We start from the raw sequence: 25,474 nt of genomic DNA, 5'->3' as shown, positions 1-25,474 counted from the left end.
TCAAGCAAGGCAAACCTCCTAAGAAATGCAGAGGACTCCCAAACAGCAATGCACACCTCCTAAAATGCAAACTCCTAGCAGAACATTGAAGCTCCACCACCAAGACATGATGAGGCTGGATTTACTAAAAGCAAAGGAGAGAAAAAGCCCATGAAGGATGCAGCTTGCTCTACCAGCAGCAGTGTCTACATTGTCTCACAAATGGGGGATTTCCTGTGCAGTTATCCACAAAGACCACTAATAAAGAGTTCTTAATACCTGCAGACTTTTCTTGTGCATAAATGAGATATTGCCTGATTTTACAGAATCCCAAACAGTGGTCTCAAGCCTTCAAGTGTTGACACAAAGAATGAACCAGTACCACAGATGACACCACCACTATGGTTTGCAGCCATAATGCAATACACAGGGAAAACCACCATTACATTTCTGTGTACCTGTTACACCCAGGAGCCACCGCTGCTCTTTGGCTTCATTTCCTGTTTGCCTGAACCCAGACACGCTCTGCCACGGTGACCCCAAACTGGAGAGTGCCCGAGCCACCACCATGCAGTTTGCTGCAGGTTCTGGCAGCTGCCAGGGCCAGGGAGGTCAGCAGCACTGATGGGAGGTGCCCACAGGTGCGCCCACCCTGCAGCCCCAGCACCAGCTCCAGGAGGGAGGGCACGGTGCTGCTGTCACCAGCCCAGCTCTCGCCACGGCCGTTCGGAAGATCTGCTCTGCTGGCACAGGAGGTGCTGTGAATGAATGGGGTGTGCAGAGCAAACTGTGGTGGGATGAGGGGTGGGCACTGTTTCTCCCAATGTCTTTGAGGGTTTTGACATGGTTTCCCACCACCTCCTCCTGGAGAAACTGATAGGAGGAAAAGTGGGCTCACAGCAGCCTTCTGAAATTCAGCAAAGACAAATGCAAAGTCTGGCACTTGGGAAAACATAATCCAGGAGTGCATCAGAAAGTGCACCTGGGAAGCAGGTCTGTTGAAGGGGCCCTGAGGGTGCTGGTGGACACCAAACTCAGAGAATGAGCAGTGTGCTGCTGTGTGGGCTGCACCCACAAAAGTGCTGCCAACAGAGAGGAGTCACTGCCGCACCGCACTCGGGATCTGGAGTGCTGTGCTCAGGTTTGGACAGCACTGTGCCAAACAGATGTGGACAGGCTGGAGGGGACAGAGAAGGGCCATAAAGATGAACCAAGGTCTGGGTAGCTGCCATAAGAGCAGAGGCTGAGTGATCTGGGTTTGTTCAGCCTTAAGAAAAGCGGGCTCAGAGGAGACATTATGGTCTTGCTCCACTCATAAAAGCGTGCCTGCAAAGATGATGGAAAGATCCCGCTTTTACAAGGAATCACATGGAAAAGATTTGGAGTAATGGGTGCTAGTGAGTCCTGGAGAGATTCCAGTTGGACACACAGAGAAAATTATTTGCAACGAGAGCAAGCAGCCACTGGGAATGACCTCCACAGGGAAGAGCTGGATTCCTCAATGCTGGGCACTCCCAGGAGTTGGCTGGGCAGGATATTGGACTGTCTCATCTAGGCCATGCTTTTGCCAATAAAGTTTGGACCAGACAGTGCTTGAGGCCCCTTCCAGCCTGGTGTTCTAGGATTCTGCATGAAAAAGGTAGGTGGTGACCCAACAAAATCAAGCCTCTGTATATGCTTGTATTTCATGGTTCTGCTGTAAATGTTCTGACACACTGGAGACTGAACAAAATTAAACAGCCAAGATTTTACTTCTAAGGAAAAACAATGTAGCCCTTTTCTAATTGCTGCAATTAATTAGTGTCACCTAAACATTAATTATTTATCCTGCAGTAAACTTAGCAATCTACAGTATAACTCCCTGATGCTGTGCTTATCACACAGAAACCCTTATTAAGCACGTGTAGGTGAATCTCCCTGCATGAATTTGTGTTATTTGAAAACCTGATTTCATTCAGTGGGAGGCTGAGGGGGATCCCTGTTTGGGCCACATCACAGAAATTCTTGCAAAGATCTCTTGAGCTGGAGAGCCTGTTCCTACAGCTTCGGTTGAGACAAAGACTCCAGGAACATCCTCACCACACCAGCAGGTGAGGCTGACTTCTGTGCCAGCTTTTCTAATCTCACTCATTTCCCTTCCACCTAATTAGATAACTACTCCAGGAAGAGAATAATAAATATATACATTTTTTTAAACTTATTTAATTTTCTGGATATATAAATAAATATGGAGAGAGAGACAGAAGGAGAGAGATGGCTACATCTCAGAAAATAATTTTGGAAGACCACTGTATCCGATGTTTCCTCTGCTCCCCACAGCCAGATGTTGCAAACCAGGGGTTTCCATAACTCAGTGAGGGTGGTCTGAGGGTGAATGCCTGGCGTGGCAGACAAAGTCTTGTCTCTCTGTGTTTGCACGGTGCCGCAGGAGCCAAGGGCAGGACTCTCACTGCAACCGCCAATTTGCAGTGATGGGGAAATTTTCAAGATTTTGCATTCAATAGAAAAGCACTTGTAGACTGAAACTGAATCTTGTTCTCAAGCAGAAAGCATTTCTGAAGAATTGTGTGACACAAAGCCCTACTGGGGAAAATACTGAACGTGTGGGTAGACTCCATCCGGAGACTTTAAAATGAAATTTATTTTAGTTTTACAGTTCACAATCATTTCAGTGCTTAAATAGAAATTAATCAGCTTATAGGGAATCATAGAACCACAAATTCAATTACATTGGAAAAGTCTTCTAAGATTGTCAAGACCAGCCATTCACCCAGGTCTGCCAAGACCACCTCTAGTCCATGTTCCTAAGCAGCATGTCTAGAGATATTTTAAATCCCACTAGGCATGGTGACTGCACCACTGTCCTGGATAGCCTGTTGCAATGTTTGGCACCCATTTCAGTGAATAATTTTTTCATAATATCTAATCTAAACCAGTCACAGCTGAAGGCAATTTCGTCTCACCCTGTCACAGAATCCCAAACTGGTTTGGGTTGAAAGGGTCCTTAAAGCCCATCTCATTCCACCTTCCACTGCCCCAGGTCGTTCCAAGCCCCATCCAGCCTGGCCTTGGGCACTGCCAGGGATCCAGGAGCAGCCAGCTGCCCTGGGCACCCTGTGCCAGGGCCTCACCTCCTCACAGGGAAGAATTCCTTCCCAATGTCCCATCTAACTGCTCTCTGTGAGTCTGAAGACATCACCCCTTGTGCTGCTATCTATCTATCTATCTATCATCTATCTATCTATCATCTACAGTCAGAAGTATTTGAATGTAAATAAGCCACCACTCCTCACGACTAACAAAGCCTGGGTGGGCACCAGTCTCTCCTCACCAGAGGAGGTTCTCCTGTTATTTATGTAAAAGACAAGAACTTTTCCTTTAGAAAGGTTTACAGAATCTTTAGGAGAGGTTCATTATTATTTTTCACGGTTTCAATTCCCCATCTCTTCTCGACTTTGTTCTCTTTAGAAAAGAGGGAAACACGCTGAAGATGCACACTGCCTAAAATGTTTCTTCCTTATATACATACACATGTGTATACAGAAACATTTACATGTAGCCACGTGTCTTCACAGAACCATGCAGAACCATGTCCACTTTCCCACACCCCAGCCAAAGACACGGATGGCAAGACAAAACCACACAGAATTCACAAAAATCACTGGATTGCACCGCTGTACTGGGTAAAATCTCTGAAAGAGACCTTTTTTAAGAATGAAAAAGAAAAAGAGAAAACTTGTAACATGTGACTCTGCTACTGCTGCAGAAGAGGGTGGCCAGGGGCTTGGACAGGAAGGCTGCTCACTCCCCCAGTAGGAACTGAGGGGTCCCTCCACTACCCTCCAGGCCAATTTTCCTCTCCCTGGCGGTATTGTGGCAAGCAGTGACTGAGGATCTGCTCTGTCACCAGCGCTGGGATTCCCCGGAGCACACTGCTGGCACCCTGCACCTGCAGATGCCCACCTGCACCAGCCCAGCCCCCCAAGCCCTGTGGAACCCCTGCCATGCCCTGTACCTGACCCCAGGAAGGCAGCCCGTGTGCCAGGGCTGCCCACCAGCTCACACGCCTTCTCCCGCCGCTGGAATGTGGGCACCAGTGGTTACCATAACACACTCAATTGTTCTCAGCAGTGCTCCGGCAAATAAAGCCATTAATTACAGCCTTCCCTCAGCCGCCGTTGGCTGGAGCAGCAATCAATGTGCAACCCCTCATTGCCTGCTCTCGGGGAGCAGAGACAGATGCCATAAAAATGATGCGCAGCGCGCGCCGAGCCCCGCCGGCTCTGCCCGGCACGGCCGCCGCGCTGCTCTGACACGCGATACTGTATTTATTGTAGTTATTGTATTTATTGGGCCCCGCAGCCGTGGGGGAAGGCATGCCATTAGGCGATTATTTTTATCTTATAACGTCAATTTACTTATACTGATTGGCTTCCTGCCGCCAAATATCAATTAAATTGCAAATGCCTGATGAAGCTTATTTTATGTCTCTTTTTGCTCATTTCCCTTCTCTTTCCTTCTTTCCTTCTTTCTTTCTTTCCCTCTCCCTCTCTTTCTTTCTTTTTCTCTTTCTTTTTCTTAGAGGGAGAGAGAGAAAGAGAGAGAGAGGGAGAACCAGAGAACCCTGTGTTTGAACATAATTTACTTTATTTCCCTTTCCATATCTCAAAGGAAAATCTATATCTCCCCCTGGAAGGCCATTTGCCCTCTGTTATTGGGAGCTGAGGTATCACAGCAGTGGGCAATTTGTTTCAGCCGACTATCGCCGGCCCATCAGGGCTCCTCAGACCTCTGCCATTTCAATGCAATCGTATCTGGTATTTCCATTTATGATTTGTTTTTAACAGCTGCCGGTACCCACCAGATGAATGAGTTTCAGATCTCACAGTGTGCCCACCCCTTCCTGCCACAGCCACCTCCTGTCCCAAGATGTTTATCATTTTGCTGATGAAGCCTTCTGCTTGTCCCGCTGTCAGAGACCCTTGTTAGCACAGGCTGCTGCCCCCCGACAGTTGTGTCTCAGGAGGTGACAGGGTGGCCAGAGCTGCCAGAGACTGTAAGCTGTACCCGTGACAAAGAGCTGCCCAAGTGGGCTTTGACACCTGGGGAGCACTGGGAGCAGCAACCTCTCCAGCAGCTGCAGGTGGGCTCACCTTACTTTGTCATGGCCATGGGCTGCACCTGTGCACACCCACGAGCCAGTCAGCACTCCTCTGACCCGGGGGAAGTCTAACCCAGACGTGGCACCTGCTGGCACCTGCATCAAGGCAACGTGGTAGACATCACACTCCCTCTGCTGAGACCTTCAGAGCCCATGGAGAGCTCTGGCACAAGGCCCCAAAGCATCTCCCTTCACAGCAAACACACACCCCACCACAGTATCCTAGAGCACCTCTGCCCACGTCTGCAGGAGAGAGAAAGGGAGTGGGACCACATTACACCGATGGGGCTGGAGGGCTTGAGGTGAGCATCAGTGATCAAACCAGGTATCTCTGGCTGGCCGAGACTGACAGCAGCACTGAGAATTGGAGGGGGACCAAGAAGGGCAAAGCACAGCTGAAATGCAACCAGGATGAAAAGGAGAATGCCAGCCATGAATGAAGAATCCTCAGATGCAGACCACACCTAACCCAGCAGCACACTGCCTCTGACTTCCCAGGGTGAATGGGTTCACCAGGGAAAAAACAGATCACAAGTCCAAGAAAACTCACCTACAGCCTCTCCAGGTGCAGAGGCAGCCTTTATGCCTTTACCTGTGCTGTGCACACGCACTGGGCCCCTGAGTGGGTGCAGAGGAAGGGGCACACAGGGGCACAGTATGAGAGCACACACATTGCCACACATGCACCTTCATCCAGCCAAGCACTGAACACATTGTAATCTCCCATCAGCCAAGTCCTACCTCTTACAACTGTCTGTAATGAGTCAAAAAATTCTTTGGCAATTTTATAAAATGCAGGTGAGTTTATTCTGGGCTTGCCAGGTATCAGGGTGATTGTTACATCACTGCCAATTATCGTCACAACAAGGTTTTGGACCTTTTTGTGAAGGTTTAGCAAGGTTTAAAAACCTGGGCTGGGGATTTTGAACAATGCAGTCAGAGAGCAAGCGAACACAGAGTGAGGAATGCACCAATGTGCACATACACACCTGCAACTGTGTCTTGAGTTAAAACATACATACTCTGCATGTATATGTATGCATAGTGACCATTTATGTTCCATCTGTCCATCTATATAATAGCTATTACATGTGTAGAGATGTTCATAAAGAAAAAATCAAGGGTACTAGAAAAGACCTCTTCACCCTTGGCAGTGTTGATTATTGACTGGTTCATTCAGGTCCTGATGGAGATAGTGTGATTGCCTGGAATGTACCTCGCAGGTTTCTAAACTGAAGGCTCCAGAATCAATTTTGTGGTAACTGGTTAGATGTGACAAGCTTACAAACTCAGCATGGGTGTCAGGAAGCAAATTCAAGTAGCACCATTACTGTTTTTAAATATCAGGGGCAAGGAAAGGCTCCTGGTTGGGCAAGTCACAGGACAGAGCAGAGATTAACCATTTTGACTTGTTTTCATCTGCAAGGTGACAAACAGGTACACAGCACGTCATGGCTGGTGGTGCAAAATTATGCTGAAGCTCACAGCTTGCAGGGGAAGATTTGTCACTCCTGAAGTGAGGACAGTGCCAACAGCTTCAGCTGGGTGAGACTGGCTTGGCTGCAGATGCCTGCTTCCTCCCCTGTCTGAGCTCCACTCTTCCTGGTGCCTAAGGGCAGCCCCCACCCTCTGGGTCTGCCCAGAGAGGGGCAGGACAGAGACTAGGAGCTTCTTGGAAGGCTTGGCAAGAACTTGTCCTTGGTGGTCAGCAGCTTCTGCCCCACTGGTCACCAGGGGAGCCACACATGGATACTCCACTGCAAACAAATTTCCCACTTCTCTGAGTGGTGAAGTAGCACGAGCTTCATTCACACTCCGGAGTCAAACCATCAACCCAACAGCTCCATTTTCATCCATAACCTCCTAAGAGAAAGCATTCCTGGGAATTTGCTTCAGCTGTGACAAGGATCTGGAAGTGAGACTCAGCATTCAGAAACAAGACCAAGGAGTTCCAGAGGTTTACACTGATTTGACACACCAGATACTAACTTCATGTGGAATCAAGGCATCTAACAGCATCCCCACATCCTGATATCCTTTTTTAAAGTAAACAGCACAGTAAGGTGCTGTGGTGCTCAAACCACCAGGTACCAAGTGCTGCTGCCACAAGTAACATGTAGGGGGAAGAGAGGGAGAACAGGTAAACTTAACAGTTACACAAATTTAAAACTCAAAGGCACACACCTAAACTGTTCCAAAACAATCTTCCTTGGATTCAGGCATGCCTATAATTATGTTCCTCCCATCTCTGAGCACTCATAACAGTTCTGGGCCACTCCCCATGGCCATCCTAGGCCGTGATAGATGAGGACTGTTCTTTGTCCCCTGACTGGCGCTAGGCAGGAAAAGACAGGCTCTGCTCTACCAAAAAACATCCCTCTTCCAGAAATGCCAACTCCTGTGTCCTCCTGCCCGGGAGAAAATCAGTGTGAGAATGGGGAGAGAGTGGGTAGGTGTTCATTCTCAAGGAACCAACTGGAAACCCAAGGAATCAGAGAAGAAAAAGACTGCTGCATGACTATTTCTTATTAGTTGATGTTCAGACAAAAAAAGTCAGGCACTGTCAAGCATGAAATCTTGTTGGGACAATAGAGATGGAATTGCTACTGCTGACAGCAGTGTTTACAAGGGCATGATGCGTCGATGCTGCACAGCATGAAACCAGCAGCCCCATCCAGCTCTGTGAATTGTAACAAGAGGCAAAATATCCCATTTGGGACAGATAGGAATTGTACCACCAAAAATAACCTCTCAGGTGTAAAATCCATTACAGGTGGATGGAAGGAAATGCAGAGGAGCCCAGCTGGCACAGCAGGAGGCTCCTGAGTGCTCTCCTGCCAAAGCACATAGCAAACATTGTCTCTGAGAGATGACTTGCCAGTGGGTTTGAGGGCTTCCCATCACCTCCAGCCAAGAAAAGGTGGAAAAAAGGGAGCAGGAATGTGCTGCTCACACTGTAGGCTCTGACATCCAGCCAGAAGGTATTGCTTAAGTATTTCCAGGCAACATCTAAGATATTGGACCCTCTGCCTGCCTTGAGGTACTCTAAGCCCTGTTATCAGACTGCTGAGAAACCAGTAGCACTTCTGAAAGGTCTGAGTTTTTTAAAAGCCTCCACCACCAAATCTGTCTGACTCAAAGGAGCTGTATACAGGGCAGTGTGGCAGCTGAGTCCAACAAGCCCTAAAACTGCTAATTCCAAAGAATAGTCTGACAGTCGAATGTCCCAGGGACAGCAGGTGCAGAAAATTGCATTGCAGGGAAAGTGAACACAGAAGGAGTACCTTGACTGCAAAGTTCAACAATAATTGTTCAGAATTATAAGGGGGGAGGCTGAAGGCTGTTTAGCCAATATAAGACATTCTGTTGTCTTCACCTGAAATGCTCAGCCACCAGGAAGCCTTTGATGTGCACACTTGTGCATCAACTGCTCACAGCTTCTCCCTTAGGGTTGTGCTTCCCTCTCCCACGAAGCACTGAATGCAAAAGGAGGAAATGTATCCTGGCCATTAGATGCAGCAGCGTGGGGGTGAGCAGTGCCCGCTCCAGCAGAGCTCTGTGACAGCTCATCAGGCAAAACCCAGCAGTTACTGCAGCATCACAGGGAAATGAGGCTCTGCTGTGTGAGATGGCCACCACTCAACCAAAGCTGCTCTTACAGATGTTTCCTCACTGTAAATTTGCTTTATTCCTATTTTGTTGATAAAAGTGGATGTGGATCATGTAAAGCGCCTGAAAGAGGAACCTTGTGATCCCATTGTTCCCACAGAAGCAGCATCCTACAGACCTTGTCTGCTCTGCTAATCAGCATCACTGAAGTCCTGATCTAGAGGAAGGTGTCCCTGCCCATAGCAGGGGGGTCAGACTAGATGGCCTTTAGAGATAGACTTCCAAACCAACCCATTCTGCAATTCTATCATTCCAGGTCCTATGAGGGACATGTTTTCCCTGCCTCTGAGACATCTTGTGAGATGCCAGAGAACCATAATGACAGACTGCAGGAAGTTTCTAAACAAATAAGGTGCTGATGGTGGATGCACATCCCCACTCAGTCTGCAACCAAAGAGAACCAGAGGGCAGGTGATGCAGTCTACAAACGTTTCACTGCAGCCAGCACCCTGTTACAGAGCTGCAGGGAAGCAGTTTCATGGAGTGTCCATATGATCAGAAAACCATCACATTTCACTGATGCTGGTACCTGACAGAACTTCAATACCTGACCTCCACTGTAGACATCCTTTTTGCCATCCTCAAATCAGCCAGATCAGCGCCCAGCTGATAGGAGATTTTAACTGGATTTCCTCTCAATATAAGACATCTCAGCAAAGAATCCTTGGTTCCCAACCTCCACCTGAAATATGGATCTGCAGTAGCAAAAGATAATCTCCAGATAGAGCTATTAGCTTACAGGAATTATCATAGGTATAAGTTGACTACAAATATCTCTTGGCAGAATCTCAGATGAGATAAAACACTGGCAAGCTCCACATTCACATCTCGCAGTCATCTGAAGAAAAGACATTGTTTGCTTTCAGAGGACCAGCTGCTCTTTGCATCTCTGAAGTCATGGGCACCATCATGTGGACAGTCTCTGCTCCAGAAGGAACAGCCCACAAGACCAAGGAAGAAGTTGTGGAGGGACCTCCCTAGCTAAGGCTCATGAAGAAAATGGAGACAACAAAGGCCATGGCTGTGAAACTAACTCCCAGCTCAAGAAAAGTTGCTCCAGCACTATAGGGGGAGTGCAGTGGAAGGAGTGCACTCCTGTCATGACAGAAGAGCTGGAGTACAGAGAAACATACCTCAGACCACTTGGGGCAGACTGCACAGAAGTACACACAAAACAGAAAAGGTCCAGCTGAGTACCTAATTGCACACCAGGTGTAGTTGAAGGTTCCTGCACATGGCAGGGGACTGGAATTAAGTGTCCTCTGAGGGTCCTTCCCACTCAAACCATTCTGCGAGTCTGTGATTGTATGGATGTGAAATAAGGAAACTAGCTGAAATCTGTCTTGTTATAGAAATTCAGCGAAAGACCTGTGCAATACATCATCTATCATACACTCATAAGTCCTACTGGAGCAGGTAGGCACAGCCATCTCTAGATTTTCCCAATTAGGACTTCCATCTGTAAAATCTTCTCAAGGCAAAAAAGAATAAAAAGAGGGATGCGGCTTTTTGCAGCACATCTGGGTGCACCTAAAATGCATCTTCTGGTGTTGCTGATGATAGCTGTTGCTGCTCTGCCTGAGCTGCTGGATGTCTAGAGCCCCAGAGAGCCACTGGGCAGGCAGAGGCTGCCTGTGCCCCAGGACGTGCAGGCCATGCACACAGCCTGAGCACCAGGGGCTGATGGCAATTCCTGTGCCCTGCACAAGCCTGAGCCAGCGGGGGACTGCTGAGGAGCAGATCTTCCCCTGTGCCCATCTCTCCTTCCACGGCAGAGCGAGCCCTGACCCGAGGTTTGTGCTTCAGCACAAGACTCAGCACAAGCAAGGAAACCACCACCTCCTGGAAGCACCACAGCTCCCTCTGAGCTCTGCCATTCCCTCATCCCTGTGCCGTGACAAATTCCTAAAGGGGCTCTTCTCAAGGTCTGGCACATCCAGGAAATACAGACAGCCTACAGGTATGAATCCAATACTCCTGCAGTGTCAGTATGTCCAGCTATTTATATAATTAGCTAAAACCCACACCAAGTGGCTGCAAGATGCAGTCACCAAGCCTGATGGAAATAATCCCAATGGGACTGTTCTGCAAATACCAGGAGAGGGCAAAATGGGCAGGATTCAATCAACCCTGAGCAACCACCTCTAGCAATGCAGAGTCCTCAATGCAAAGAACACACACAAAGGGCATACCAGACAAAAACGGAACTGGAGAGAGGTGCCAGTCTCAGGACACCTCCCTTTTCTGCCTCTCACTGATTTTGCTCACGGGGAACTTCGCGACCAGCAAGAACAGCAATTACGGCTTACAATAGTAACTCCAGAGCTTCCCAAAGCACCAACACAAAGTGGTTTTCCACTATCATTCAGGATTTCACAAGGCTCTCATTTCAGTCAAGGAAATCATTCTGATTTTAAAATTCCAGTCAGCTTGAATTGCTTGAACCAACTTTGACAGCAGCAAATCTCAGTCTGTACATGGGACTCGGGCTGCACTTTGTGAGAAGGCAGCTGATATCACCTGCAGAACTCTTCACTTCTTCCCTAGGGGCAGAAGCACACTTGGGGGGTGTAGGGGGGCCCTGGCCTAGCCACAGCCTTGCCCTGGTGGTCACCCCACCTTACAGAGGGAACAAGGCAATGGAAAACCCATTACTGCTTTGGGCACAGAGAAAGACTGACACAGAAATACATGATGCTTGGAGAGCTCTTGATAAGACAGAGTTGCCAAATCATTTACCTTATGCTTTGGGGTTGGACCTTTTGTGTAGGAATAGTGCCCCTGCCTCTTTCCAACCACCACCTGTGACTGGCCAAATCTCTCTTCCAGGCTGAGAAGAGAGGCTGAGACACTGCAGCTCCTCTAATCTCCCATCATCCCAAACACGTTTGAAAATCAAGCATTTGTTTTAACAGTGCAGATGTATGCTGACCCAAGAGACACTGATGTACAAACCGGGAAAAAGGGGAAAATCCAGCAGCACACACCCTGATCTGAAGTGTGTGACCCTCCTCTCACAGAAGCACCTTGTTCAAGAGCGGCACGTGAAGGAAACTAACCACCAAAGGTCCGAACAATCTTTTGTTGATTTTGTTCTTCAGACTTCTCAAAAACACCTGCTATAAATTAAAAAATAGAGTACTAACTCGGAAAGCTTTTGAGTAATATAATTTACCCATTGAAAGGCAAAACCTTTTTCACCTCTCTGTTTATACATATATGTGGCATATGCATTAGAGGCACATAGATACGTGCTCTGTATCTGTACAGGCACATAGGTACATACATGCATTGGGACTGCACCTCAGCATTTCCTCCTCTCTGGAGTCTGCTGATTCCTTGATAAATCAGAATTATTCATCTCGCTCATGACTTTTCTACTTATTTTATATTAGCATTTATAACAAACATCCATCAAAACTGACAAGTCCTACTTTTCCACAAAACTGCTTCTTCTTTCAAAAATGCATCCCTATGAAAGAATCCTGGCCAGCCCCAGTACTGGCTCCATCAGGATGATCTGACAAGTCACCTACCCCTAAACTGAATTTCAGCTAAATTTATATGAAGAGGTTGTTCCTTGAAAAGCATCTAGCAGTTGACAGCTCCTGATGAGAACAGCTGGAGCTACAGCAGGGCTGTAAGGAGTGGTGGAAGTCTGGGCTTTTCATTAACACAGCTCTGAGAAAATCCCTGCTCCACTGAAGCCAGTCGCAAACTGGCAGGGCTTCACCTCGGAGCCAGAGGAGAGCTCTCTAGAAAACAGGGGCCCCGGGGACCACATTAGGAGAGAAGTGACAAACATGCTTGATGTGCACACAAGACAGCTGGTAACCTGCTTGCTCAGAGAGGGCAGCTGTGCTGGCAGGGAGCTCTCCTGCGCTGAGCTGCGAACAGGTGAGCATCGCTGATGGCGAGGGCAGCACCTGCCCGTCCCTGGAAGCCCTCAGGTACGGAGACACCCTCACCTGGAAGGAGCTGCCCAGCAGGCACTGCCCTCCAGCCATGTGGCCATGTGCACAGGGATGCTCGGGATGCAGGCCAGCCCCTGTCCAGCCTGCCAGGGCTCACCAGGGAGCTGGGACTCACCCTGGCAGCGCAGAACACGGAATGCTCCCCTGGCTGACAGAACTCAAGGTTGCACCAGGAGGATCCCAGCCCACAGGCTCTATCACCTGGCTCAGCAGAGCCTGGGATTTCCCTCCCCAGAAATCTGTCCTGCCTGAGCACAGCTCGGGAGAACACTTTGCTCTCAAACATCAGAACAGCTCCATTTGGAGGCTGAAGTGGCTTTTTGCTTCATTTCTTTGAATTTAGACATGCAGGACTTTCTCAGAAACTGAGACTACATTATTTTAATGCTGCTTTAGTGGAGATCTCAGCTGACCTGTATTTATTTTTTTTCCCCTAGAATTTCATGAGGAATGAAATTTCAAGGAGAAAACCTGTGCCAGCTGAGCTGGTCCTGTTAATATCTGGGATGGCTGGATCAGCATCAATGGGACCCCAGATGCAGGGTGGTTCTTAGAACACTCAAGGGCTTAATTCTTAAATCAAACTCCTCCTTCAGACATCTACAAGCATCTCGTGTGACACCATCACTGCTGGTGTCAAATCAGCACGGCCAGAGCCTGTTGCCATGTCAGCACATTCAGGATGCACCACGTAAGGTACACAAAAGGCCTGTGCAAAAACTGAAAGAAAACTACAAGTGTTCTCAGAAATTATGCCCAAGAACTGAAAAATGAGCTGCCAATGAAATGATAAAAAAAGAACTAAAACTTGCCCCAAAAGTAGATTGCTTTGAATATAGCATAGATGAAGCCATCATTGCAATGTAAAAGCAAAGCCCACATCAAACCCTATTTAAAAGTACGATGTCAGTGTCTGTGTAGTGAGGGAAAACCATTTCTTCTGAGGAAATAAAGAAATAATGGGACAAACAGCCCAAGCCACTGTGCTACCCCAGGAATGGAACCCTGAACGCAAAGGACAGTCTACATCAGCAGGACAACTTCAGATCAGTACTTTCCAGCCCTGCAAAATCTCACACCCTTCAGAAGCTTCATCCCACTTGCAGTCTTACCCCAAGGAATTATTACTTCAGGTACAGACAGCTCCAGTGAGTAACTGCGGCTAAAGTGGGGCCAAAGTCATTAAAGTGAGCCCCAGCACTTCCTGAGGACTCTGGAGGGTGTTTCTTTCTCTTTCCCTCTGTGTCTCCACTTGTTTAACCTGACTGCAGTACAGAAGGAGTTTTTTGATTCTCCCACTGCCTCTTTTCAGCTTTTGCTGTCCCACCAGTGGGACTGTGCATCCCAGGGGCTCCACGTAGGCAGCTGCCCCGTGTGCCACAGATTCAGGAGGCATGGCCAGCCCCTTCCCATGCCCTTGGGGAAGTCTCTCATGTGTCTCTTCCTACTCACCACTGGCCAGACTGACACTTATGTCTTCTGACATAATAAATCTGAAGTTTCTATTGGCAGGTGTTTTTCTCTTTCCATAACCTCCTGCACTTTTCCACTCGGTGTTTGTCTGCTTTTAACTGATTCCCTTGCAGTTAGGATTCCCAAAGGGTCTGGTCCTTTGCACATCACTTGCACGGTGCAGAAGACCCCAAGAAAGTCCTGGAGAGGATACCATCAGTCCCCAGTACCATCAGGCTCTGGCCACTGTCTGAAGTGAGCCATGTAACAGGGACTTATGTCAAGACTGGACCTCATCAGTGGTTAATTTGTGCACTGAGCTCCATCCCCCGTGGCTGCTGAGCGTGGGCAGGCAGTACAAACCTCTGTGGACTCTGTCCCCATCCACACTCCTGGGCCAGCAGCATGACCCCTCACTCAGCAAGGCCCCCCTGATGGGATGCCCCAGCACCCCAAGTCAAAAGTGCCTAAACCAACTCAAGGAACCACAAAGAACAAATCTTGGATGGGTGGAGAACCCATCCCTTCTGAGAGGGGACAGGGCTTTTACAGCAGGGCAGACACTCACCAGAGGTGTCCTGGGGTGAGCAGGGAGCGCACAGAGGCAGCAGGGCTGCCAGAAAGAGGGCTGGCTGTCTGAGTGGGGACAGGAGTCCTGCCTCCCAGCCCTCAGAGAACAAAGATTCTGGTGTTTGAACGAGTGGCATTTCTATTGCCAGGCTACCTACAACAAGATCTACTTTACCTCTATGAAAATTCGGAAGGCCAAGCTGGAAAGGGACGTTACACCCTCCTGACCAAGGTCATGGCTGGCAGGCGTCTCCCCCAGCCCTGGGCCCTCCAGGGAGCTGCAGGCTGGCACAGCTCTCACCACCCAGAGCTCTGCCATGGCACAGGGCTCGGGGAGGAGGGGGGAGCTCTCTGCTCTCACTGACGGGACACTGGGACCAAGGGGGCAGAACAGACAAATGTTGGTGTCCACCAAAAGGAGGGGAGCAGCAGAATGCCCCCAGACACTGTCCACATGTACCCACTGCAAGTCATGGCACAACTGCAGACAGGAACAGAGATGTGGATGCCGCACCTGACTGTTCTGGGAAAAGCTTAATGTTCAAAAGGGTTCAACTTTTAAAGAAGTGGACTTCAGGCAAAAGCAGAAAAAATACTTTGCAAGCCTTTCCAGAAGCCTCCTAGAATTGATTCCTTGGCACATTGTCCTTGACCATAAGAGGAGATGACAGAAGAACCTGGCAGCACTTACTCCATGTTAGGCTCTCTTTGGAGGCCACTGACCCTCTCAAGCAGTCTCCAAGACATTTTTGCCCACAGCCCTTCAAACCCCTGCCTAGATGTGAGTGTTGGATTATAGCTGGTGAGAATGGAAACAAAACAAAACAACTGGTACAAGTGGAAGTTTCCTGCCACACCGCTTTCAATTTCCCAAACTCCTCCACTGCTGGGAAGTGTCTGTTAAAATTACATTTTAGATTCTCTGCAGCTCTTTGCTGCACATATCTAAATCTGCCTAACCTCTCCTGCAGCAAGGAGCAGACACTTGCACCCTGTGTGGCACTTTGTTGAGGATGTCCTGCTGAACTTGGGCAGACCAAGCTTATGGCTGCAGAGAGCCTTTTGAATCAGCTGCATTTACAGAAGAGAAGCACCCAGCCCAGCACACAGACCCACCCTGGTCTAGCACAGCCCATGTCCCTGTGAGGAAACACTCCCCTCTGTGCCACCTTGGCTGCACCTGAGCTGAGCAGCGAGGGGCCCCTCTGTGCCAATGCCTGCACTAGCTGACACAGGCTGAAAGGTGCCAGCCTGCACACTCCAGCACTGGGCCAGGGCAGTGACAGTCCTGGAGCCGGATTTTGGTGTTGTGCTCCTTTTTTCCCACGAGTTGGACTTTGGTGATCCTCGTGGGTCCCTTTCAGCTCAGGGTGTTCTATGATTTTAGCCACAGCAGGACAAGCCCCATGACACTTGTGCCCATTGCCAGTCTCTATTTTAACAGCATACAGGCATTGTTAGGGGCACAACAGAGGGCTCTGCACTGGGTGCAGCAGAGCTACATCCAGCACGTAGGTGCCAACATCCCCCCAGAGCCTCCCCTTGCTCTGTGACACTCTTGGCAAGGACCAGCAGGCACAGCAGGATTCCCACAGAGCACAGGCTCCTTGAGAAGCCAGAGTCCTGTGGTGGAGGGGTGTCACTCTCCCACTGAGGCAGGCCCAGCACACCAGGAGATCCAGGTGAGAAGTACATCCCATGCCTCAGACCTGCACTCTTGCTGCAGCACCTCTCTCAGCTGGCATGGCACAAACACAGCTGTGCTAACTCCTGGGGAGAAGCCCTTCTGACACCTCTGTGCCCCCTGCCCAGCTCTGCAGGATGGAGACCAGGGCTGGCAAAGGGAGGAGTGAAGGGAGAAGGAGGATTGGGCTCTGCCTTCCTCCCTCATCATCCTCAGTGAATCTTCCAGACTCTTATGGCCCAGCAACCTCTCTTGTCCCCAAAACATGTCCTGACCCCAGTCTCCTATGCACCTGTGGACAGAAGTGTCTTTTGCTCCTTTCTCAGTGCTCAGTAAGGATTGTTCAACCCTGCCTCAGAAAGCTCTGACTTTCAGACAGGAGATGCTCAGCACTTTCCAAAATACATCAGGTGTCCATCGTGAAATCAGCACTGCTCCCCCGCCCCCGTTGAGAGCAGGCACCCCATCATGGTCACTCTGGGCGTTCCTGCTGCCCACCTGCACCTCTGCAACCCTCCCTGAAATGCAGGGCTGGGTAAACCTGCCACCACTGCACCTGAGCAGGCAGTTTGCAGGCAGAGCAGCAAGGTGGCTGCCTGGCATCCCCCACTGCTGAGGCTGCAGCAGCTGCCTGTGTCTCACTGCACGACAGCCTGCTCCTCATGCCAGTCTCCAGTAGCACGTCCTTTAACCAAAAGTGAAAGCAACTGATCCCCCACGAAGGCACATCTGCTCCAAGTCCATATTACATGAGGGGAAAAAATGACACCTTTAGCTATAAAAACCAATAAAGACTGTCTGATTTGGTTTGCCCCTGTTGCTACCCAGCAAGCTCCCCGCTGGGTTAAATACTGGTGACATCTGCTAATAAAATGTCAAGAGTGAGGAGAACAAAACTGATTACTGAATTATATCAAGTGCTCAGTACAGCTGGAAGGGCAAGTCCCTCGCACCTCACCCCCAGGCCGAGGGCAAGCAGGACATCTGTACAGCCCTGCACAGCCAGTGCCTCCAGGAAACGTGTGTAGGGAGGCAGAGCAGCACACACTCACCTTCCAGCAGCCACAGACAAAGGACACGATGAGAGGGGCTCCCCAAAGTCAGGAAATGGCTAAATTAGCTCTGCCACTTGGGCACCCACATCTTCATACGGGCCAAAGTCAGGTGACATGCTTCTCCTCCTTGTATCAGAGGAATGTGTAGCAGGTGCAGAGCCTTGGGACTCCTCCAGGAGCACAGTGCCCCCACTCTGACCATCCAGAAGGACCTCGTGGTAAGCAGGACAGGGAGGGAGTTGTGGATGCTCCTGGGGCTCCCCCCTGACAGACAAAGATGTTGGAGTACCTGACTGTGCCTCTCCAAACCTGCAGCTCTGAGCCTATTACCAAAGCAGTTTAAGCAGCCTGCTGAGGACAGCATTACTGTCCAGCCCAGGAGCTCAAGCCCCATGACTCATCCTGCCAAACTGATGGGGGGTGCTTTAGCAATCACATGCACATTTCTGAACGTGAACCGAAAAAAGCTGAGAAGGTTCTCAGCTCCACTTCTGGAACTGCTTTTGCTTTTCAAGGAAACATTTAATCCTCTTCTCTGCAGTTAAAGCAGTGTATTCTGACAGGCACCCAAAAAATGGCACAGGAGCCATGGGGTATCAATACAGACAGCCTGTCTCCTGACCTGGCTGATAAAACATAAAACTTCTACCCTACCTGCTTTAATGCATATATTTAACTATGCATCTATAACCTGGATTTGGAAAAACAAAAGCAAGTGTATAATCACAGACTTAAGTAACAATGGTGTATTTAGCAAGAACCTGAGCACAAAGAGCTTTATACTTCCACCATCGAATTAGTTCCCATGTGGCTGAAATTGGCCCTCCAGACTCTTGCAGTTTTTCTCCCAGTTTAGTAAATCTGGGTCTACTCTGCAACCTGCTCATGTGTTTCCACTAAAGGATGCACGGGCACGTGACCCTGTTTGTACAGCTCAGGCACCAGGCTGCTGATTTTAGCTGCGTTTCCCCCAGGGGATGGGAGTGGGCTGGGGGCTGCCACTACCGCTTCAGCCTGCCCCCAACATCCCCTCCCTCCAGGAGGGTTTGGGGAGCATGGGACAGGGGGGCAGTGCAGGGACCTGGACCTGCACTGCTTGCAGGGCACTGCTGGACCTGCGCCCGCAGCGGGAGCTGAGGAAACAGGGATGTTCCTCAGCAAGAGGCAGGAGGCTGATTCAGCAGGAAAGGCAGCCACCCCTCCTCCACAGGCCCTCTGCATCCCCAGCTGAAAAAGCCCCACTGCAGTTCTGGTGTCCCCTCTGCTATATAAACTGTGTCCACAGCCGTGGACCTCTATGTAGGTTCTTCCAAAATAAAAGTAATGCTTTAAACTAAAGGTACTTTAAAAATACACCGGCAGAAAACTTCTCCTCTCGTACCTTCCACTCCACCTCTGGTTCCTTTCTCTCCAAAACATTGTTTTCAGGAGGATACAGAACAAAACAGGACCAGACACTCTGTGGATCTGAGGAGTCCATCAACAATATCCAACCCCAACTGGCCTGCACTTACTCCCACCCTTCAAGACTGACAAAAGTCCCTGGTGAAGCAAGTCCTGAGAAAAGCAGCACAGCAGATGTCTGTGCAGTTAATTTTCTGTCACTTTGCAGATATTATATATATTTCCTATTTCAGGTGGCCACAGAGTCAACACAACTGTGCCTCTTCCCCTGTTTACTGGCAGGAGGGAAAAGTTCCACAGTGTGGAGGAAGGCCTGGCCCAAAGCTGACACACTGCCACAGCTTTCCAAAGCACCTGGAGAAGCTCCTGCTCCTGGCCACTGGGTCCCTGGGGTGATCCCTGGCTTGTCGGTGACCCTGGCAACGTCCTGCTGGAGCAGAGCCAAACGGCACTGCAGGGGATGTCCCCAGCTCGGTCACAGCACAGACACACAGCCCCCAGCCCTGCCCCAGCCCCGCACTCCCCCAAAAACAGCTCCTGCTACCTTCGTCCCGCTTGCGCTTGTTGCTCTCGGCGCCAGGGGAGGCAATGCCCAGGATCCCACTGATGGAGTAGGACGAGCCAGCAGAGTCAGTGCTTACAGAGGACACCTGGGTGACTGATCCCGTGGAGGCTGCAAGGCAAGGACAAGGACAGGCAGTCAGTCACGGGCTCTCCCAAAAGCCACGGGCCCCCAGGGCATGACGGAGGTGGGCTGGGGCTCAGCCGGCCATCGCGGCCCCTCCGGCTCAGGAAGAGCCCCTACCCACCCCAGCCAGGCCCAGTCCATCCCAGCAGCATGCCACAGCAGCCCAGTGCAGGGGGGGAGGAGAGGCACGGCCAGCCCTTGCCCCCATCACAAGGGGCTGGGTCTGCGTGCTGGGGGACAGGAGATGCTTTTCCTTAGCAGTCAATCTCACAGGAGGCTCGGTGGAAAAGCTCATTGTTTGGGACAGCAGAGGCCCTCCAGCGACACAGCAGCCCAGCACGGTGGGCAGAGCTTGCTGGGAACAGCCGTGCAGAGAGAGGAACTGCCACCAGAGGGTACCCGGGACAGGAACCTGCCGGGAGCAGGGCGCCCTGCACCTACTGCCCTGCACCTACTGCCCTGCACCTACTGCCCTGCACCTGCTGCCCTGCACCTGCTGCCCTGCACCTACTGCCCTGCACCTGCTGCCCTGCACCTGCTGCCCTGCACCTACTGCCCTGCACCTACTGCCCTGCACCTGCTGCCCTGCACCTACTGCCCTGCACCTACTGCCCTGCACCTGCTGCCCTGCACCTACTGCCCTGCACCTACTGCCCTGCACCTGCTGCCCTGCACCTACTGCCCTGCACCTACTGCCCTGCACCTACTGCCCTGCACCTGCTGCCCTGCACCTACTGCCCTGCACCTGCTGCCCTGCACCTACTGCCCTGCACCTACTGCCCTGCACCTACTGCCCTGCACCTGCTGCCCTGCACCTACTGCCCTGCACCTGCTGCCCTGCAGCTGCTGCCCTGCTCCTGTCAGACCACAGCGCTGGCCTCGGGCCATGGAGACCCTGCACAGCTGCAGCTGCCGAGGGATGGACGGCTGAAAGACCCCAGGCTCCCGGAAAAACCAGCCCATTTCACTTTGCTTTGGAAGAGCCCTCCGAGCAGGGCACTGTTGGTGTGCAGCACGGGCAGTGTGGATGTGCCAGGTCACACAGCAAACACTGCCCTTGGGATGCTGTGGGTGTCCAGGCTGCACAGGCGCAGGCAGAGGAGGGAGCACCACCAGCACCTCCATCAGCTCACAGGCCGAGCCTGTCCTGCCACGTCCCTACATCCTAGAAATCACCACACAGACCCCAAGGACGGGATGGGGGATGCACATGTGGGACCACATCAAAGACCCCCAGACAGGACAACCCGTGTCAGGAATCCATGCCGCCTCTCTCAACTCCAAGGCCTGAGAAACAAGATTTTTCTTCTCTGTTCTTGACTTTTTCAGGAAGAGAGAGCACTTAAGCCACCACAGTGAGATAAAGGAAGCTTTTCTTCCCCAAGATTGTTTTGGCATTTTCTGGAGAGAAAGGCTAAGGGCGCAGGGTCACCAGGATGACTCCTCTAGCAAGCTGAAAAAGTGCAGGCTGCTCTGCACCTCCACTCCCTCTCTCCCAGTGCCAGCACAGCCTTGCCAAGAGAGCAGCAGCGAGCATTTCACCATATCACAGGTTACAACACAAAGGCAGAGAGAAACTAGGGCCCCCCACCACTTCCTGTGAAGCAAAGGCTGACCAGTGCCCAGACGGGTTTGATGGAACGGGGACAGGAAGGGAGCAGCCCCGAGCCCTCCACTCCTGCTGCACTGCAGCACAAAAACACCCACCCCCTCAGAAAGACACTCAGCCAGGAGAAGGCCTGAGGGTGCCTCAGCAGCCTGGGGGTCTCCTCTGGGTCACCCTCCACCAGCATCACCTCCCTCAGGCTGCAGCATCACTGTTCTGAGGCTGAATTAGAAGTTTCAGAAAGTTTTGCTACCTCTTCACTCAAGACTGCAAGTGCACAAAGAACTATGGAAGGGATGGTTGATAGATGGAAAAAACACATTCAAAACTACTTACTGACTAATGATGCAGAAAATGTTATGAATAAGTATCCCTTTCTTGATTTATTACTTTAATTATCTGACATTCTATAGACCCCTATTAGTAGGGTTTTTTTGGTTTAGATTTCAATTTTCTGTCTCATGGTGAAAGCTATTTATCATAATAATCAGTAAAATTCAAAACCTTTTAGCAGTATTTATAAAATTCATTTACTATGTTCAGCCCTTGGAGAATGACAAAGAAGGCACATTAGCACGTGTGCTGAAGTGTTTTATGCAGAATTATCTGTCCATAAGAATGATTAAAAGTTCTTCAGAATATTTGTAATCCATTATTATTTTTTAATGTATTTTTTAAAAAGTTTTCCTTACCTATGCTGTGACTGGAAGCCGGGACCTGCTGATTGGGTGGCTGCTGCACCTTGGTCCTTATGATCCTGTGAGTAATGGGAAAACATGACCACTTAGCTAGCATTAGGCATGCAATGGCAGCAGGCATTAGACACTATTTTTTCAATGCAGGACGCCTACATCGATACAAAAAATGCCTTTCTGCACATGTTCCCCTCATCGTTCACTGAAAGACCAAAGTTTGGCAGGTGGACCCAGGACCACATTTGTGCCCACAGCCCCTGCCACGAGAGTCATCAGGGTGACATTCCACAGTCACAGAGTCACAGAGCAGTTTGGGTACAACAGCTGACAATAGGACATCTGTCCAACCTCCCTGCTCACCCCAGAGCAACCGGACAGGATCGCACCCACATGGCTCTCAGCACCTCTCTGAGCTTGGTGTTTCGGTGGCTTTGAGTCCCCTCTGCCCAGGAAAGGGAAACCCAGAGCTGTCTGGGCAGCCAGCAGGCCAGCACCCCCTCCCCAGGAAGCTGGACCTCCTGAGCCCAAAGCCCCAAGCCCCAGCAGGCTGTGTTCTGCTCCCTTGGGTGTTCTGCTCCCTTGGGTGTTCTGCTCCCTTGGGTGTTCTGCTCCCTTGGGTGCTGGGACACACCCAGGGCTGCTCCCAGAGCATTCCAGGTGTGGCACTCACACGGCTAGAGGCACTGGACCTGGCAAAGGGTCTGCTTAGCCAATGTCTTTTTAAGTGTTGGTATAAATGCTAATCTTAAAAGCTGAATGACTGCATTTACCATCACTGGGTACATAAGTCACTGCTCTGATTGAAAGTGACATCAGTGAGAAAAAATTCAGAGACGCAGATAAAGCAGAAGGCACATGTGGTGTGCAGGACAGAGGGTCCTGCCACGAGGGGAGATTCTGGGGAGATGCCACACACATTATTTACCTGCCCAGTGCCATGAAGAAAGGACATGAAGACAGGGTCAGAAATACGCCTGGAGATCACGCAGCTCTGCCTCAGGGTGCGGCAGAACTGGAACAGGCTGGAAGGAACCTCTCACAGCCCTGGCTCCCCACACTGGCCCAGGCACAGGCACTGCCACAGCAGCAATGCCAGAGTGAACACTGCCCCTCCTGTGCCTGACAAACTCCCCTCCATTCCTGCCTGCCATGACTTTGAAGGAGAGCAGAGGAGGAGAGTTGTCAGGTGGAATGGGCTTGGGGGGGAATCTGCAGGAATTCACAGCAGCTCCCTGCTGGCAAGTCCCCCCTAAGCAGGCCCAGGGACCACCACAGGTGACACCCAGCTCCATCCCAGAAAAGGATGCACTGCCATCCCCTTTCCCTCCCGTTCCCTGGAGGAGCCTGGTGGAGGCTGCAGAGGTCTGGTGTGTCCACAAGCCATTTTTCAGCTGCCAGCCCCAGAGTGGAGCTGCTGGGTGTCAGGCATAGCCAGGAGATGGGTTACAGCAACAGCAAGAGGGGCAGAACAGCTGGGACAGCAGCTTTGGTGGGGGAGCACAGCCAGAGAGACAGACCCTGCATGGTCAAACAGCCCACTGCACAGGGCTGTCATGGTGAAGGAAGGGTGTCCAGGGCCTTCTGACACATAAACATCTTCATCTCTGGAGGAATGGAGACGGGAGCACTTGAAAGCAGCTGGACAGCTCTCAGCTGATTTGAGCAAAGCTAATCACAATGATTAATTAAGTCTTAACCACACAGACTTGCTTCTGCTATTGAAGAGTAGCCTATTATTAAAATTAATGTTATTAATTAATAATAATTATTATTATTCACTCCTACATGGAGGCAGCAGCTCAAACTTGTCTGCTGAAAGGCCCCCTCAATAGCAGAGATGGGCTGCAGGAGTCCATCCCCATACAGCCCAACGTTCCACAGGAGCAGCACCAGCACCATGGGCGGGAGCAAGGGAGCCCCAGCACCACGGGGACAGGGACAAAGAACACACCCTCAGCGTGGGGACAGGGACAGAGGACCGTGGGGACAGGCACAGAGAGCCAGAGCAGTGGCAGAAATGGCAGCTGCAGCAGGGCAGGAACCACTCAGTGAGACCAAGGCTCAGGTTTGTGCTGACCAGCCACCCCTCACTTGTACCCCAGTGGGGAACAGGGGTATCGTGGGCAGGGGCTGCACCTTTCCCACCAGCAAAGCCCCAAAGTACACACTCAGTGTTAAACAGGAGGATAAAGCCCACAGACTGCTGGAACTGTAGGATTTAGCATTACAGCCAAATATTTTGATGTAAATTCCAGGTTCTTTGTCACATTATTGTTCAGACTGGGTGTTCTCCTAAGCTGGCAAAAACAATTCTCTGGGTAGACAGATTGACTCAAACAGATTGCATGCATTTCTTAAAAGGGATTGCAAACCTTTGAGAAAAGGAGAAGATCTTAGCCAGAGTCACAAGCAGATGAGAAATCAGATTTACAGCCAAAACTTGGTGACAGATCATGGACTGGATCTCTTGTATCAGAAACAAGAGCAGTAGGGGTATGGGCATTATGAGTGTGGAAGCATACAAGGACACAGCAAGAGGAACATGGAAACTGGCTCACAGTATGTCTGGAAGCTACTTAAATCTCCCTTTTACGTAGAGCGGGGACTGCCTTTTTTGGTAGTTTTTTGGAAGACATGTGACATTCTCCTGCACAAGCAGAGGGCTGCTTGTAACAGCCATGCTTCTCTCGTGATTCGCTGACATTAATAGAAGCAGAGCTTTTCCTTAGGTATTTGATATTTTCCTTTGTTTTTCCTGGTGTCTGTGATATTTCTCAAACCCTTTTCAACCTGAAGACACCATGTCCACAGAATTACTGCACGATGCTCTGGAGCCTCCAAGGCAGGGGCTCCCAAGCAGCAGAGCCTGCACGTGAGCTGACCCATTTTTTCTTTTAATTCCACCAACACATGACTCAACATTTACCCCGTCAGGGCAGAGGCTGCACTCTCCCCTAACGCTGGGGAAGCCACTCCAGCTACTCAAGCAGCAACTCCATGAATACAAATCAGATTGGGATAGCCAATAAAAGAATATTGCATCAATTTATTTCGCGTCTGGACGCAAATGAGAGATTTTATAGCGAGCTGCATTCAAAGAATTTGCATGCAGTTGCACAGGTGAAAATCATCTCACCGGCGTGGTGAGGAACAGAACAGAGTGAGAATTGACAAACCCTGCTTGCCAGGGCAGTGGGTGCCCAAAAGCTCTGCTGCTCCAGTGCTCATCTCTTGCTGTTGCTCTGGCAGGGCTGGAGATGTCACATAGTATTTCACTGGGTTTTTCCAGCCTTACACGTGGCTTGAGTCAGGAGGAAGCCGTGGCCACAGAAGGTGCAATGGACAAGGCAGCAGGTTAGAGCCCCTAACCAGGCCTTCTGTGGGCCAGCCCTGGCTTGCAAAGCCACGGCAAAGCACCCAAACATGGGACTCGGTCTCCAAATGAGATTCCCCTGCATTTTCAGGGGCAATCCAGGCCACTTTAGTTCCCCAATGCAAAAAGCAGACAGCGGAGGCCCTCAGACACTCCCAACCAAA

At 50.4% G+C, this 25,474-nt stretch overlaps 1 protein-coding gene across 9 annotated transcripts in view; it reads right to left on the bottom strand.

Annotated features, from left to right (window-relative positions):
- The window catches only part of PAX5 (paired box 5), a gene marked incomplete at both ends in the record, with an annotated part of 126,920 nt that overhangs the window by 89,907 nt on the left and 11,539 nt on the right, over positions 1–25,474 (bottom strand). For 7 of the 9 annotated variants that reach the window (XM_084224615.1, XM_084224616.1, XM_084224617.1 and 4 more), the window contains 2 exons: positions 19,493–19,621; positions 21,935–21,999. In XM_084224615.1, the coding sequence (XP_084080741.1) occupies positions 19,493–19,621; positions 21,935–21,999 (194 nt within the window). The remainder of the gene's footprint in view (positions 1–19,492; positions 19,622–21,934; positions 22,000–25,474) is intronic. The other 2 variants (XM_084224620.1, XM_084224622.1) reach the window with 1 other exon arrangement.

This window comes from Fringilla coelebs (assembly GCF_963513975.1).
Source record: "Fringilla coelebs genome assembly, chromosome: Z".
Lineage (NCBI taxonomy): Eukaryota > Metazoa > Chordata > Aves > Passeriformes > Fringillidae > Fringilla > Fringilla coelebs.
The sequence above is the reverse complement of the archived record's forward strand: the minus strand, read 5'-3'. Positions and strand labels throughout refer to the sequence as shown.